Source organism: Salvelinus namaycush, chromosome 31 (assembly GCF_016432855.1).
Source record: "Salvelinus namaycush isolate Seneca chromosome 31, SaNama_1.0, whole genome shotgun sequence".
NCBI lineage: Eukaryota > Metazoa > Chordata > Actinopteri > Salmoniformes > Salmonidae > Salvelinus > Salvelinus namaycush.
In genome coordinates, this window is record NC_052337.1 from 8,595,026 (window position 1) to 8,609,518 (window position 14,493).

At 45.4% G+C, this 14,493-nt stretch overlaps 1 protein-coding gene across 1 annotated transcript in view; it reads right to left on the minus strand.

Annotated features, from left to right (window-relative positions):
- Nucleotides 1-10,195: 10,195 nt before the first annotated feature.
- Nucleotides 10,196-14,493, minus strand: part of LOC120026182 (GTPase-activating Rap/Ran-GAP domain-like protein 3) — a 41,715-nt gene continuing 37,417 nt past the window's right edge. The window contains exons 10-11 of the mRNA XM_038971007.1: nt 10,688-10,808; nt 10,196-10,479 (exon numbers count right to left, since the gene is read on the minus strand). Coding sequence (XP_038826935.1) covers nt 10,314-10,479; nt 10,688-10,808 — 287 coding nt within the window. The 3' untranslated portion in view covers nt 10,196-10,313. The remainder of the gene's footprint in view (nt 10,480-10,687; nt 10,809-14,493) is intronic.

A 14,493-nucleotide genomic window follows, 5' to 3' on the forward strand; every position in this document is an offset into this window, starting at 1 on the left:
CTCAATCAGAGGCAGCTGTCTATCGTTGTCTCTGATTGAGAACCATACTTAGGTAGCCTGTTCCCACCTGTGTTGGTGGGTAGTTGTTTTCTGTTTTGTGTGTCTTCACCTTACAGAACTGTTTCGTTTTTTCGTTCTTGCTCTTTGCTATTTTGTTCAGTGTTCAGGTTATTTATTCTATTAAAATATGAACACTTACCACGCTGCACCTTGGTCCTCTCCTTCCAACAGCCGTTACAGAACTACCCACCACCAACGGACCAAGCAGCGTGGATCAGAGGACTGGACATGGGAGGACATTCTGGACGGCAAGGGATCCTACACATGGGAGGAAATCCTGGCTGGAAGGGATCGCCTCCCATGGGAACAGGTGGAGGCAGCCAGGAGAGCGGAGGCAGCAGGAGAAAGGAACCAGCGGTATGAGGGAACACGGCTGGCAAGAAAACCCGAGAGGCAGCCCCAGATTTTTTTGGGGGGGGGAACACGGGGTGATTGGCGGAGTCAGGTAGGAGACCTGAGCCAACTCCCCGTGCTTACCGTTGCGTGCGTCCTACTGGTCAGGCACCGTGTTATGCGGTGGAGCGCACGGTGTCTCCAGTACGTGTTCTTAGCCCGGTGCGTTATATCCCAGCTCCTCGCATCGGCCGGGCTAGAGGGGGCATCGAGCCAGGACGGAGTGTGCCAGCCTTGCTCTCCAGACCTCTAGTACATCTCTACGGCCCAGGATATCCTGCGCCGGCTCTACGCACTGTGTCTCCAGTGCGTCTGCACAGCCCAGTGCATCCTGTGCCTGCGCTCCGCACGTGCAGGGCCAAAGTCACCATCCAGCCAGGACAGGTTGTGCAGGCTCTTTGCTCGAGACCTCCAGTGCGCCTCCACGGCCCAGTGTATCCGGTGCCTCGGCCAAGGACAAGGCCTCCTGCATGTCTCCCCAGCCTGGTGAGTCCTGTGCCTGTGCTAAGCCCTATCCCTCCTGCATGTTTCCCCAGCCTGGTGAGTCCTGTGCCTTCTCCCAGAGCCAGGCCTCCTGTGTGTCTCTCCACTCCAGTGATGATCCATGGCACGAAGCCTCCAGTGATGATCCATGGCAAGAAGCCTCCAGTGATGATCCATGGCAAGAAGCCTCCAGTAGTGATCCATGGCACGAAGCCTCCAGTGAGGATCCATGGCACGAAGCCTCCAGTGAGGATCCATGGCACGAAGCCTCCAGTGAGGATCCATGGCACGAAGCCTCCAGTGAGGATCCATGGCACGAAGCCTCCAGTGAGGATCCATGGCACGAAACCTCCAGTGAGGAGTTATGGCACGAGGCCTCCAACGAAGGCCGTCAGTCCGGAGCCTCCAGCGACGCCCTCCAGTCCGGAGCCTCCAGCGTCGCCCTCTAATCCGGAGCCTCCAGCGACGCCCTCCTGTCCGGAGCCGCCAGAGTCGCCCTCCTGTCTGGGGCCCACTGCAAGGGTTCTACGTCCCGCACCAGAGCCGCCACCGCGGTGAAATGCCCGCCCAGACCCTCCGCTATAGGTTCAGGTTTTGCACCTTTGGGGAGGGGTACTGTCACGCCCTGACCTTAGTTCCTTTTTTATGTCTCTATTTTGGTTTGGTCAGAGTGTGAGTTGGGGTGGGCATTCTATGTTTTGTTCTATGTTGTCCTTTTCTATGTGTTTGGCCGGGTGTGGTTCTCAATCAGAGGCAGCTGTCTATCGTTGTCTCTGATTGAGAACCATACTTAGGTAGCCTGTTCCCACTTGTGTTGGTGGGTAGTTGTTTTCTGTTTTGTGTGTCTTCACCTTACAGAACTTTTTCGTTCTTGCTCTTTGTTATTTTGTTCAGCGTTCAGGTTATTTATTCTATTAAAATATGAACACTTACCACGCTGCACCTTGGTCCTCTCCTTCCAACAGCCGTTACAGTAAGTCAGGCCTGGTGTAGCTGACATCATAGTGCCTTCATTTCATCACAGTCAATTCATTAATTCGGCAGCAATTCATTAAAATGCCCTTTATTGTTTATCATAATACTACTTAAACTGAGATTGACATCAGAGAACCAGTCTAACTTATTGTAATTCATAAACAATACTTTGTCTTATAACGAGAAAAGATATCAATACAGTTGTTGCTCTGCATCTTCATCAAAGTGAGCTTACATGTAGATAAATATGAATGCACATGATTGAAATGCTGTAAAAAGTGCAAGAAATAAAAGTTTAAATACTTTCAATTACACATTTTTGGGGGTATGTGTACTTTACTTTACTATATATATTTTTTACAACTTTTACTTCACTATATTCCTGAAGAAAATAATATACTTTTTGCTCCATACATTTTCCCTAAAAGGGTTCTACAGTACCTGGAACCAAAAAGGGTTCTCCTATGGGGACAGCCAAAGAACCCATCTGGAACCCTTTTTTCTAAGAGTGTACATTTTCTGGACTTTTTCAGAAATCTATTGCTGTCTTACTGATTTTCCAAAGACCAACAGGAGAGCTCACATTTAGAGATCCCCAGTGGTCAGTCTTTCCTGTCAACAAATGGACCTGACCTCCATATTCACAGTGTTACGGCTGTCATCGGAATGAGACCAAGGTGCAGCGTGGTAGGCGTACATTTTGAATTTATTAAATGAACACCAAAAAAACAAGAAAGATAAACGACACGTAACATATAGTAGCGCTAAACCAGCAACTAACAAAAACAAGATCCCACAACTGAAAGTGGGAAAAAAGGCTTCCTAAGTATGATTCCCAATCAGAGACAACGATAGACAGCTGCCTCTGATTGGGAACCATACTTGGCCAAAAACAAAGAAATAGACAACATAGAATGCCCACCCCAAATCACACCCTGACCTAACCAAATAGAGAAATAAAACGGCGCTCTAAGGTCAGGGCGTGACACACAGTGAGCCTAATTCTAAATAAGCTAGTATAAAATAGCTTTGAAACCTTGCTCATGAACAACTACTCATTGCAACATAGCAGTTAACAACCGCAATTAGCATCACCACAACTTTCTTTTGCTTTCCATTTGAATTGTTTGTTTCAGATACTTTAGGATAATGTCATCACCTTGGTGAGAAATGAGCTGAAGATGCTCAAGGCGATTCTTTGTAAAGAATACCCAGATTGCACTGAGAGTCAGAGGAAGGATGAGGAAGTGATGCATGCTGAAGATGAGAACCAGGAGAGGGATGCCAGAAAGGGGGCTCTGAAGATCAAGTCCTAAGGGACATAAACCAGAAGAAGCTCACTGACACACTGGAGAAAAGTGGCTTTGTGGGCCACTGGTAGTTTCGGTTGGGTAGCGGCTAAGGACAGGGTTGTAACTACACTTGTAGAAAAAAAGGTTATATCTAGAACCAAAAATGCTAAATCGGCTGTCGATCCCTTTTGGGTTCCAGGTAGAACCTGTCACGATCGTCATAACTTTGAGGAAGAGTGGACCAAGGCGCAGCGTGAGAGAAATACATCTTCTTTTATTTTTGAAGATGAAACACGAAAAACGAACACTTTTACAAAACAACCGTGAAGCTACAAACGTAAGTGCATACACAAGCTACAAACGTTAAACATAGACAATTACCCACAAAAGCCTACTGCCTATGGCTGCCTTAAATATGGCTCCCAATCAGAGACAATGAATGACAGCTGTCTCTGATTGAGAACCATTCAGGCAACCATAGACTTACCTAGACACCTACACTCAACACAAACCCATACACTCTACCAAAACCCCCTAGACACTACAACCACCCAAGACAAGACAAAAACACAAACATCCCCCCTGTCACACCCTAACCTAACCAAAATATTACAGAAAATAAAGATAACTAAGGCCAGGGCGTGACAGAACCCTTTTGGGTTTTCACAGAAGACTCTACGTCAAGGGTGAAATTGTGGTGTAGATATGGGGGGGGGGGGGGGGGGGGTTGAAAAATATTTCCTGCAATTCTAGTTTGACATGACTTACTTTTGAGGGGTATATGTAGGGGTACTTTGAAAAAAACAGTATAAGTGGAAGGATAAGTGGGGGAGAGAAACAGCTAGAAAAAATGTTCAGTTCTATAATGCTATTCTACACATTTTGTCATTGTTTTAAAGCTAATTTCCTGCAATGCCATGGGGCATAGAGCAACATTTGCTATTTTATAGCTAATTTCATGCTATTCTTCTGCGATGAGGATGAGAGAACATTTTACAGTTTTAAAGCTAATTTCCTGCTACTCTACACATTTTGACATGAGTCTAAGATAAAATGTTGCCGTTTTTAAGTAACTATCCAGTGAAATAAATATTTCTAATGACCGGTATAAGCCCACACCATTCTATTTTTGGGGTACGCCCACACCATTCCAACACAGAAAAGCAGATTTGTACGTAATTTTAATAAGCAGAACACTGCCATACATGTCCCCTCCTCCTGGAAGCACTCACAGAGTTGGAGTGTATCTCTGGCCGGCCGGCACTCTGTCCTTCAAAGCGTCTCTTCTGACACACTGACCCTCCTTCACACGTTCTACACAACATTCACTGACCCTCCTTCACACGTTCTACACAACATTCACTGACCCTCCTTCACATGTTCTACACAACATTCACTGACCCTCCTTCACACGTTCTACACAACATTCACTGACCCTCCTTCACACGTTCAACACAACATTCACTGACCCTCCTTCACACGTTCAACACAACATTCACTGACCCTCCTTCACATGTTCTACACAACATTCACTGACCCTCCTTCACATGTTCTACACAACATTCACTGACCCTCCTTCACACGTTCAACACAACATTCACTGACCCTCCTTCACATGTTCTACACAACATTCACTGACCCTCCTTCACACGTTCTACACAACATTCACTGACCCTCCTTCACGCGTTCAACACAACATTCACTGACCCTCCTTCACACGTTCTACACAACATTCACTGACCCTCCTTCACACGTTCAACACAACATTCATTACCCAGGGCTTTGGATTGGGCTTGAGGCCTTAGTGTCCCTGTGCATGGCAAAACAGCCTTTTGCTGGTTCCTGGAGGAAAGTCAGTGAAGTCACACTTCTGTTCTAACGCAACTCTGGGGCATGATGGGATACTTTTCACTGTCGTCATGGAAGAGGATGGGGAGTGGTACTTGTCAAGTCCGTTTAGTTCAGATTTGCAAACTGCTGCTCCCAAAACACCAGATTTGGTTTGGGGGGTGCCAACATTAGTAATGTAGTAATTCATATTAACATTCTCTGCGCTTCATGTCCAAATTATCTTAAAATAACCTAAAGGGACAGTTTGGGATTTTGACAATGATTGTGGCTCTCTATCTTCTTCCCCAGACTCAGATGAAAATGTTTAAGTTCATGCATCCAGTATGAAGGAAGTTAGAGGTTGTCACGTATACTCCCTCTCCGGCCTCTAGGTCATCAGGCTGCTGATTATCCCGCACACCTGTCACCATCGTCTCGCGCACCTGCGCCTCATGACACTCACCTGGACTCCATCACCTCCTTGATTATCTTCCCTATATCTGTCACTGACGCTTTTACATTTCAGTTGGGGCACAACTGGACACAGGCCAAGAAAGAAGAATCAGCTTTCTATGTTGTTACATTAGTATAACACTGGGTAACATTGTTTGGAAATAATTCAATACGTTTAAAGGATTAGGAGAGGACATTGGTAATGTTAAGAAGTTGAAGAAAGTAGACCTACCTGAATGTGTCCAATAGGTCTTGTTTTCATTGCAACGTTTTGCAACAGAGTAAATGTTTTACAACAGAATTGGCATAATGAATACACCCCTAATTGTATCAGTTAGTGGTGCATTCAAAAGCATTGGGAAAGAGCTCTGCAGAGTGCTGCATTGGCACCATCGCCTGCTTTCCCCATGGTTTTGAAGAGAGAAGGGGTCAGAGGTATTGGGAGGGATGGAGAGTGCAGTGGAAAAACTTTGCCCATTTGTGTCACAGGGAGAATGAAGTAAGGTTGAGAATGTGTGTGTGTATGTGACCGTATGTGTGTGTTCCACCGGGGGTGCTGCTGTTACAGGGAGATTGATGATTCTGCTCAGAGAGAGGTGAGAGATGAATTCTGATCAGCTGCGCGTACACACACACACACACACACACACACACACACACACACACACACACACACACACACACACACACACACACACACACACACACACACACACACACACACACACACACACACACACACACACACACACACACACACACACACGACAAACAGGCTCCAGCAGGGACTGGAGCAGACACCAGATGTGTTGACACAAAGCTTGTGCTAACTTGACCTGCTAATATGGCCCTAATTTGCCTCTCAGTTTGTGCCGCCACCTTCCAGGTGGGAAGAGCGGTGTTTCCATGTGTGACAGTTGGGGAATCATGGGAAATGTAGTTTAGCAGGTAGATACTTACAGTCGGTGGTACAGATACAGCTTCCAGCAATTTCTGACATCACAACACCATGAATAACTAATCCATAATGAGGAAGACAACAAACAAAATGTGTTCAAATTTCATAAATATTTATTACATATCAATGAACAGAATTTACTACTTTCACAGCAGTGGTCTACAGCACTTGTTCAAATAACTGAAATAATTGTTCAAAAAATAATAATAATAATAATAATTTTAGAATAAAGGTTCATTTGAGGCCACATTTGAAACACAAACATTTACAAGTAGTACTTGGCATTAAAAACGATGGCGATACAATATTTTTAAGACACTTGGTGTTATTTTTATTATTTTTTCTTTCGTTTTGATATCACAGAGAGGTTGAGCAACAGTCTAAACACTAAATATTGATTTAGATACAAAAACCACTGCAAAAACATCAAGGAGTAGGGAGGTGTGAACTTAACAGGGACGACGGAAACAAAGGAGAGAGTAACAGGGAGAATGATCAAAGTGATAGAAGCCGTATTACAAACCTTCAAACCACCAGACATCCCTCTCCCATTCACCTACACTCTTGTTAAGAACCAGGGTAATAAATAACAAGTCAAATTCCATTGTAAAAATAGTCCCCCTATGTTTTCCCTCTGGTTTTGCGTAATAGTATTGAAAGAGACCATATTGAGACAGGCAAGTACAGAAGAAAAGGGTGTGATAGAGAGAGAGAAGGGGGCTCATGCTAGATCAGAAGAGGGGTGCCATGTCACAAGCTGACCACACATGGCCAAACGTATGCACAGATGCTTAAGCCAAGAACTCTCCCTAATATTCCTCTCAGGACATGTACTGTATGTAGGTTTTGCAGCAATATCACCGTGACCTGTATAGTAGTAACAACAGAGCCGCTCCCTAACACTGCTCTCAGCATGATGCAGCTTAAGACACTGAGAACACAATATCATGCTGTACGTCAAGGGAGGGGTCTGAACCCTGGTCTCCCATGGGAGATACCAAACTCCTAACCATTAGCCCAGTAGGAAATTCCCACTTGGGTTAAGGATGACACTGATTTTGAAGTTGCAGGCGTGAGCCCAACTCATGTCCAGTACATACTGATGAAACACTACATTTACCATGACGCCCCAGTATTGAGTCATGTTTGACCCGACCCGCGTGCTGATAGGCTGATATCACTCTACTCATTGGGATTGGTTACTTATCTATCTTATCAGAGGTGTGTTAAGTATCAGAGGTGTGTTATGGCTTCCTCTGTGCTGTTTCAGTCCACTCTCTCTTTACATGCATCACAACTCCTGTGTTCAGAAATGTCCCATTGCACTTGGGGAGTTATGCCTTGCTCCTAGTGAAGAGTTGGAGAGGAGAGGAAATTCCATCTTCCAAATAGTTCCTATAGGGACTCTGAGTTAGGCTACAGTACCTACCATTTACCATCTAACCCATCTACCATCTAACCCTCCTACCATCTAACCATAACCCATCTACCATCTAACCCCTAATCCTCCTGCCATCTAACCATAACCCATAACCCATCTCTCATCTAACCCTAACCCTCCTACCATCTAACCCTAACCCATCTACCATCTAACCCTCCTACCATCTAACCCTAACCCTCCTACCACCTAACCCATCTACCATCTAACCCTCCTATCATCTAACCCTAACCCTAACCCATCTACCATCGAACCCTCCTACCATCTAACCATAACCCATCTACCATCTAAGCCCTAATCCTCCTGCCATCTAACCATAACCCATCTCTCATCTAACCCTAACCTTCCTACCATCTAACCCTAACCCATCTACCATCTAACCCTCCTACCATCTAACCCTAACCCTCCTACCACCTAACCCATCTACCATCTAACCCTCCTATCATCTAACCCTAACCCATCTACCATCTAACCCTCCTACCATCTAACCCTAACCCTCCTACCACCTAACCCATCTACCATCTAACCCTCCTACCATCTAACCCTAACCCATCTACCATCTAACCCTAACCAATCTACCATCTAAATGGACTCTCATCCACTATGTCTATGTCCTAAAAGCCACCCCATTCCCTATATAATGCACTACTTTTGATCAGCGCTCTATGGGCCCTGGTTAAAAGTTGGGACCCAACCTATGACCGACTACATTACCTCATGCCATCACTCCTAAAAGGAAGTAGTTGGCTACTTGATAAATTCTCCAACCCGACTAACAAGATAATCAATGTTGGCTGAGTCTACACACCACTATACAGAGAGGCAAGCTGATAGAGGTCCCACGTAGACAATAGCGGCCTAACACCAGACAGACCATGTCCACTGGGCACAGACGTCAATTCAACATCTATTCAATGTTGGTTCAATGTTATTTAATTGAAAGGACTATTCAATGTTGATTCAGCCAGTGTGTGCCCGGCTGTTTGTGTCAGATACTGCCGTCAACCCACTAGAAAGCCGATGAGCTAACTGGCCGCTGGCTATGACAATGTTGGGCCACTTATAGGCCACAGTAAGCTTATTGTCAGGGAAGGTTGTAGTCTGTGTATAGAAGACTGTATGCCTTTTCATTCTGTGAGGACCTGGACTGAGGGATTCTCAGGGATAGCCAGAAACAGGACAGTAGTAGCAAAGGCATGGCATGCAGGTGCTTTTAGAAACCCTAGAGGGGGGTGTGTGTGTGTGACTCTATGATGATTGAACCTAGCTCACAGAGTCACTGTAGGATGTTATCTACAGAGGGATACATGACTAAGACTGCTACTGTCAGAGACCAGCCAATCAGAGGAGAGCTGGCTGATGGGAGTTCTGGTTTTGGTGTAGGATGTGGCGAATTGGCACTTGTGGGAGACTCTGCCTCCAGTCCAGCCCTGTCTACCTGCATACTGTGAGTTGGAAAGGAAACAGAACAAGACTGACAGACATGGAGAGCATAAAACATCTTACATTTACTAAATATGTGAATAAAATGTGTATTATAATATATCTATAAAGGCATACATGTCTGTCAGTGTGTATGCATCTTAATATATAAATAGATGTACACATACATATATTATACTACAGTTGAAAGTGGATTAGGAAATAATCATATAATATGCAACAAATGGTAAGCCAAAGCAACTTCACGAGGGCGTCGGTTCCAACACAGATTTTTCTTCGTGCCTTGGTGCGTAGATTTACATTCAGTTTTGGTTTATTGATGAAACCTTCGCCGTATAATGACCTCTGAACTCTGAACTAACCACACCACCTCAAATGACCTCCTCGTTTTCTTTGGGTTACTCGCTGCAGTGCAACACACACACATACCTCTTCTACACACCACGTCTGAGGATGAAGACCCAGACCACAGAGATAAAAACTAAACAGAAATCAACAAACTACAAATAAAATGACCGAAAGGAGGAGAGAAGAGGTGGATGAGGAGGAAAGGAGGAGCAGAGAAGAGGGGGATGAGGAGGAAAGGAGGAGGAGAGAAGAGGGGGATGAGGAGGAAAGGAGGAGGAGAGAAGAGGGGGATGAGGAGGAAAGGAGGAGCAGAGAAGAGGGGGATGAGGAGAAAAGGAGGAGGAGAGAAGAGGGGGATGAGGAGGAAAGGAGGAGAGAAGAGGTGGATGAGGAGGAAAGGAGGAGCAGAGAAGAGGTGGATGAGGAGGAAAGGAGGAGAGAAGAAGGGGATGAGGAGGAAAGGAGGAGGAGAGAAGAGGGGGATGAGGAGGAAAGGAGGAGCAGAGAAGAGGTGGAGGAGAGAAGAGGGGGATGAGGAGGAAAGGAGGAGCAGAGAAGACAGGGAAATGAGGAGGAGAGAAGAGGTGGATGAGGAGGAAAGGAGGAGGAGGCAGAAAATAAGTGCATGATGGGATTGTCTTCACTTTAGGTCCAGGATGTCTTCTTCGAACGAGGTGGAGAGGGTGAAGGGGCTGGCCAATGGTGGGCTCTCCTCTCTAAGCACCACTTTCTCTGGCTCCGCCTCCGAGCTGGACGAGCAGTGCCGTTGGATGTCCGAGTCCGTGTCGGCCGACTCCGAGCCCATTCTGATAGGACACAGAGCATGCCCATCAGTTAGAATCACTACATCATAACGTGTTACACTCATATCATTTGAACATTGGGGAACCGCAAGGGCCCTCTACACCTTCAGAGAGGGCCTAAGGATAGATACAAATCTGTATATATTTTTATATATTAATATAATCTGTAATCTAGGTTTTTGAGTTGTTGAAGATGATATGGGTCTTTCACCTGTCACTGCTGGTGGATGTCAATGTTCGTGCCTTTATCTCTTCCTCAGTGGTCTTCTTGCTCATCTTCCTCTGTTTGACCGTGCTGCTGTCGGGCTTACTGCTCGGCTCCTCGGTCAAGCCTGGGAAGAACACACAGAATAAGATCATTCAGTAGGGGAATGTCATGCCCACTCAGAAAGGACCGACCTCAACACAACCGCTCAATTAACCACTTAGAAAGAACCGACCTCAACACAACCGCTCAATTAACCACTTAGAAAGGACCGACCTCAACACAACCGCTCAATTAAAACCACTTAGAAAGAACCGACCTCAACACAACCGCTCAATTAACCACTTAGAAAGGACCGACCTCAACACAACCGCTCAATTAAAACCACTTAGAAAGAACCGACCTCAACACAACCGCTCAATTAACCACTTAGAAAGGACCGACCTCAACACAACCGCTCAATTAACCACTTAGAAAGAACCGACCTCAACACAACCGCTCAATTAACCACTTAGAAAGAACCGACCTCAACACAACCGCTCAATTAACCACTCAGAAAGAACCGACCTCAACACAACCGCTCAATTAACCACTTAGAAAGAACCGACCTCAACACAACCGCTCAATTAACCACTTAGAAAGGACCGACCTCAACACAACCGCTCAATTAAACACTTAGAAAGAACCGACCTCAACACAACCGCTCAATTAACCACTTAGAAAGGACCGACCTCAACACAACCGCTCAATTAACCACTTAGAAAGGAGGAGCACAAATAGCATTACAATCGCTTGTGGTGCTTAGAATGGTTCTAGTGGGTTACAGCAGGTTAGTATACTGGGATGGTTCTAGTGGGTTACAGCAGGTTAGTATACTGGGATGGTTCTAGTGGGTTACAGCAGGTTAGTATACTGGGATGGTTCTAGTGGGTTACAGCAGGTTAGTATACTGGGATGGTTCTAGTGGGTTACAGCAGGTTAGTATGCTGGGATGGTTCTAGTGGGTTACAGCAGGTTAGTGTACTGGGATGGTTCTAGTGGGTTACAGCAGGTTAGTGTACTGGGATGGTTCTAGTGGGTTACAGCAGATTAGTGTGCTGGGATAGTTCTAGTGGGTTACAGTAGGTTAGTATGCTGGGGTGGTTCTAGTGGGTTACAGTAGATTAGTATGCTGGGATGGTTCTAGTGGGTTATAGTAGATTAGTATGCTGGGATGGTTCTAGTGGGTTACAGTAGATTAGTATGCTGGGATGGTTCTAGTGGGTTACAGTAGATTAGTATGCTGGGATGGTTCTAGTGGGTTACAGTAGATTAGTATGCTGGGATGGTTCTAGTGGGTTACAGTAGATTAGTATGCTGGGATGGTTCTAGTGGGTTACAGTAGATTAGTATGCTGGGATGGTTCTAGTGGGTTAGACAGGTTAGTGTGCTGGGATGGTTCTAGTGGGTTAGACAGGTTAGTATGCTGGGATGGTTCTAGTGGGTTAGACAGGTTAGTATGCTGGGATGGTTCTAGTGGGTTAGACAGGTTTGTATGCTGGGATGGTCCTAGTGTGTTAGACAGGTTAGTATGCTGGGATGGTTCTAGTGGGTTAGACAGGTTAGTATGCTGGGATGGTTCTAGTGGGTTAGACAGGTTAGTATGCTGGGATGGTTCTAGTGGGTTAGACAGGTTAGTGTGCTTAGTATGCTAGTGGGTTACAGTAGGTTAGTATGCTGGGATGGTTCTAGTGGGTTAGACAGGTTAGTATGCTGGGATGGTTCTAGTGGGTTAGACAGGTTAGTATGCTGGGATGGTTCTAGTGGGTTAGACAGGTTAGTGTGCTGGGATGGTTCTAGTGGGTTAGACAGGTTAGTATGCTGGGATGGTTCTAGTGGGTTAGACAGGTTAGTGTGCTGGGATGGTTCTAGTGGGTTAGACAGGTTAGTATGCTGGGATGGTTCTAGTGGGTTAGACAGGTTAGTGTGCTTGCAACACATGGGTTGACGGTTTCATTCCCTCATGGGAAACAAATAGTAAATATACTGTATGTGTCACTGTCACCTGTAGGTGCTTGTAGATGGAAACATAAGCTGTGTTTTAATACTCATACCAACCGCACTAACCGTACTATTTGTGACGTGAATTGAGTATATAGTATGCTTATTGGTCATAGTATGGATATAGTTAGCATGCCAAAAGTTCCCGGATGTGATACTAAATTCGCCAAAATATGAAGTATACACGCAGAGGACATCATTTCTGTACTTTAGTGCCCATAATAAAATTCTTCAGGAAATGGGCGTGGCTTCACAACGTTTCCAGATTTGAAGAAAATGGCGGAAAATGTGCAGCTGAAGTACGAGGGCGGATACAAATTCATTGCTTTAACTAATTATGACAAATGTTAAGAAAATGTTGAGCAATGTAATAAAGTAATGACTTTTCAAATAAGACAATTTGTTAGCTACGCTATCCTTACGAACCACATAGCGTATCATTACAGCAGTATGTACCAGTATGTTGTTAGCTAGCTACCTAACGTTAGTTGGCTACTTATACATCAAACTTGCCAATATATTAAGATGGCATATCCAAGATGGCGTAGCAGTGCAGACGTGTTTGTCGTTGTCCCATGTAAATGTATTCTTTTTTTGTCTTTTTTGTATATATTTCAATATATGTCAATCTCTTTTTCCATTTTTAATTAAAATATACCTTCTGGCAACCCGTCTCACCCAATGTGATACGGATCCGCTATTTTTAGACCTTATAGCTAGAACCTCCATCAGAAGCTAGCCATCAGATGCTAACCAACTAATTAGCTACTAGCTATTTAGTCATTGCTAGCCACTGCTAGCAGCTTTTACCTCTAGCTCAGACACCAGCCGCTTTTACCCTGGATAATACCCGCCAGTCTGCACAACGCCAGTCTGCACAGCGCGATATCAACCCTGTGCATATCAGGACTGCTTTTCTCCACCATTACTCCAGATTACTCCATTACTGGACCATTATTCCAGATCCTCTCAGCTAGCTTGCTGCTACCGAGTGGCCTAGCCCCAAAGCTAGCCTTTGAACCAGACCCATCTCCCAGCCTGCTCAGTGGACCCTATGATCACTCGGCTACACAGCTGATGCCTCCCGAACTCTTCACTAACACGACTAGAAGCCACTACATCGCCAGATTCCTGCCGTAAGCTCTGGACCTTTGCATCGGATCATCGCAACTACCTAGCTGCTACCGAGTGGCCATAGTGGCTAACGCCCTTGTCCCGAAGCTAGCACCAGTTAGCCTTGAACCAGGCACATCTCCCGGCTAGCAAACGATATTGCTCCAGCTACATTACCTCTTTTGCCAATTGGCCTGGACCCTTTGTCGACACGGAGCCCCGCAGATCCATCACGATTGGTCTGAAGACATAATTCCATCCGATGTGCCCTCAACCGGTCAATGAAGATGCTTCTGCTATCCCCGGCCTGCTAACTTATGAACGCTGTGTCTCCCACTTGCTAGCATAGTAACGACTTCCCTGTTTCATCTATAGCTGTTCACTGGACCCTATGATCACCTGGCTACATAGCTGATGCCTGCTGGACTGTTCATCAATCACGGTACTCCATTTTGTTTGTTTTGTTTATCTGTCGGCACTAGCCTCGAACTCAGGCCCTGTGTGTAGTTAACTGACCCTCTCTGCCCATTCATCGCCATTTTACCTGTTGTTGTTGTCTTAGCTGATTAGCTGTTGCTGTCTTACACATTGTCTTAGCTAGCTCTCCCAATCAACACCTGCGATTGCTTTATGCCTCGCTTTATATCTCTCTCTAATGT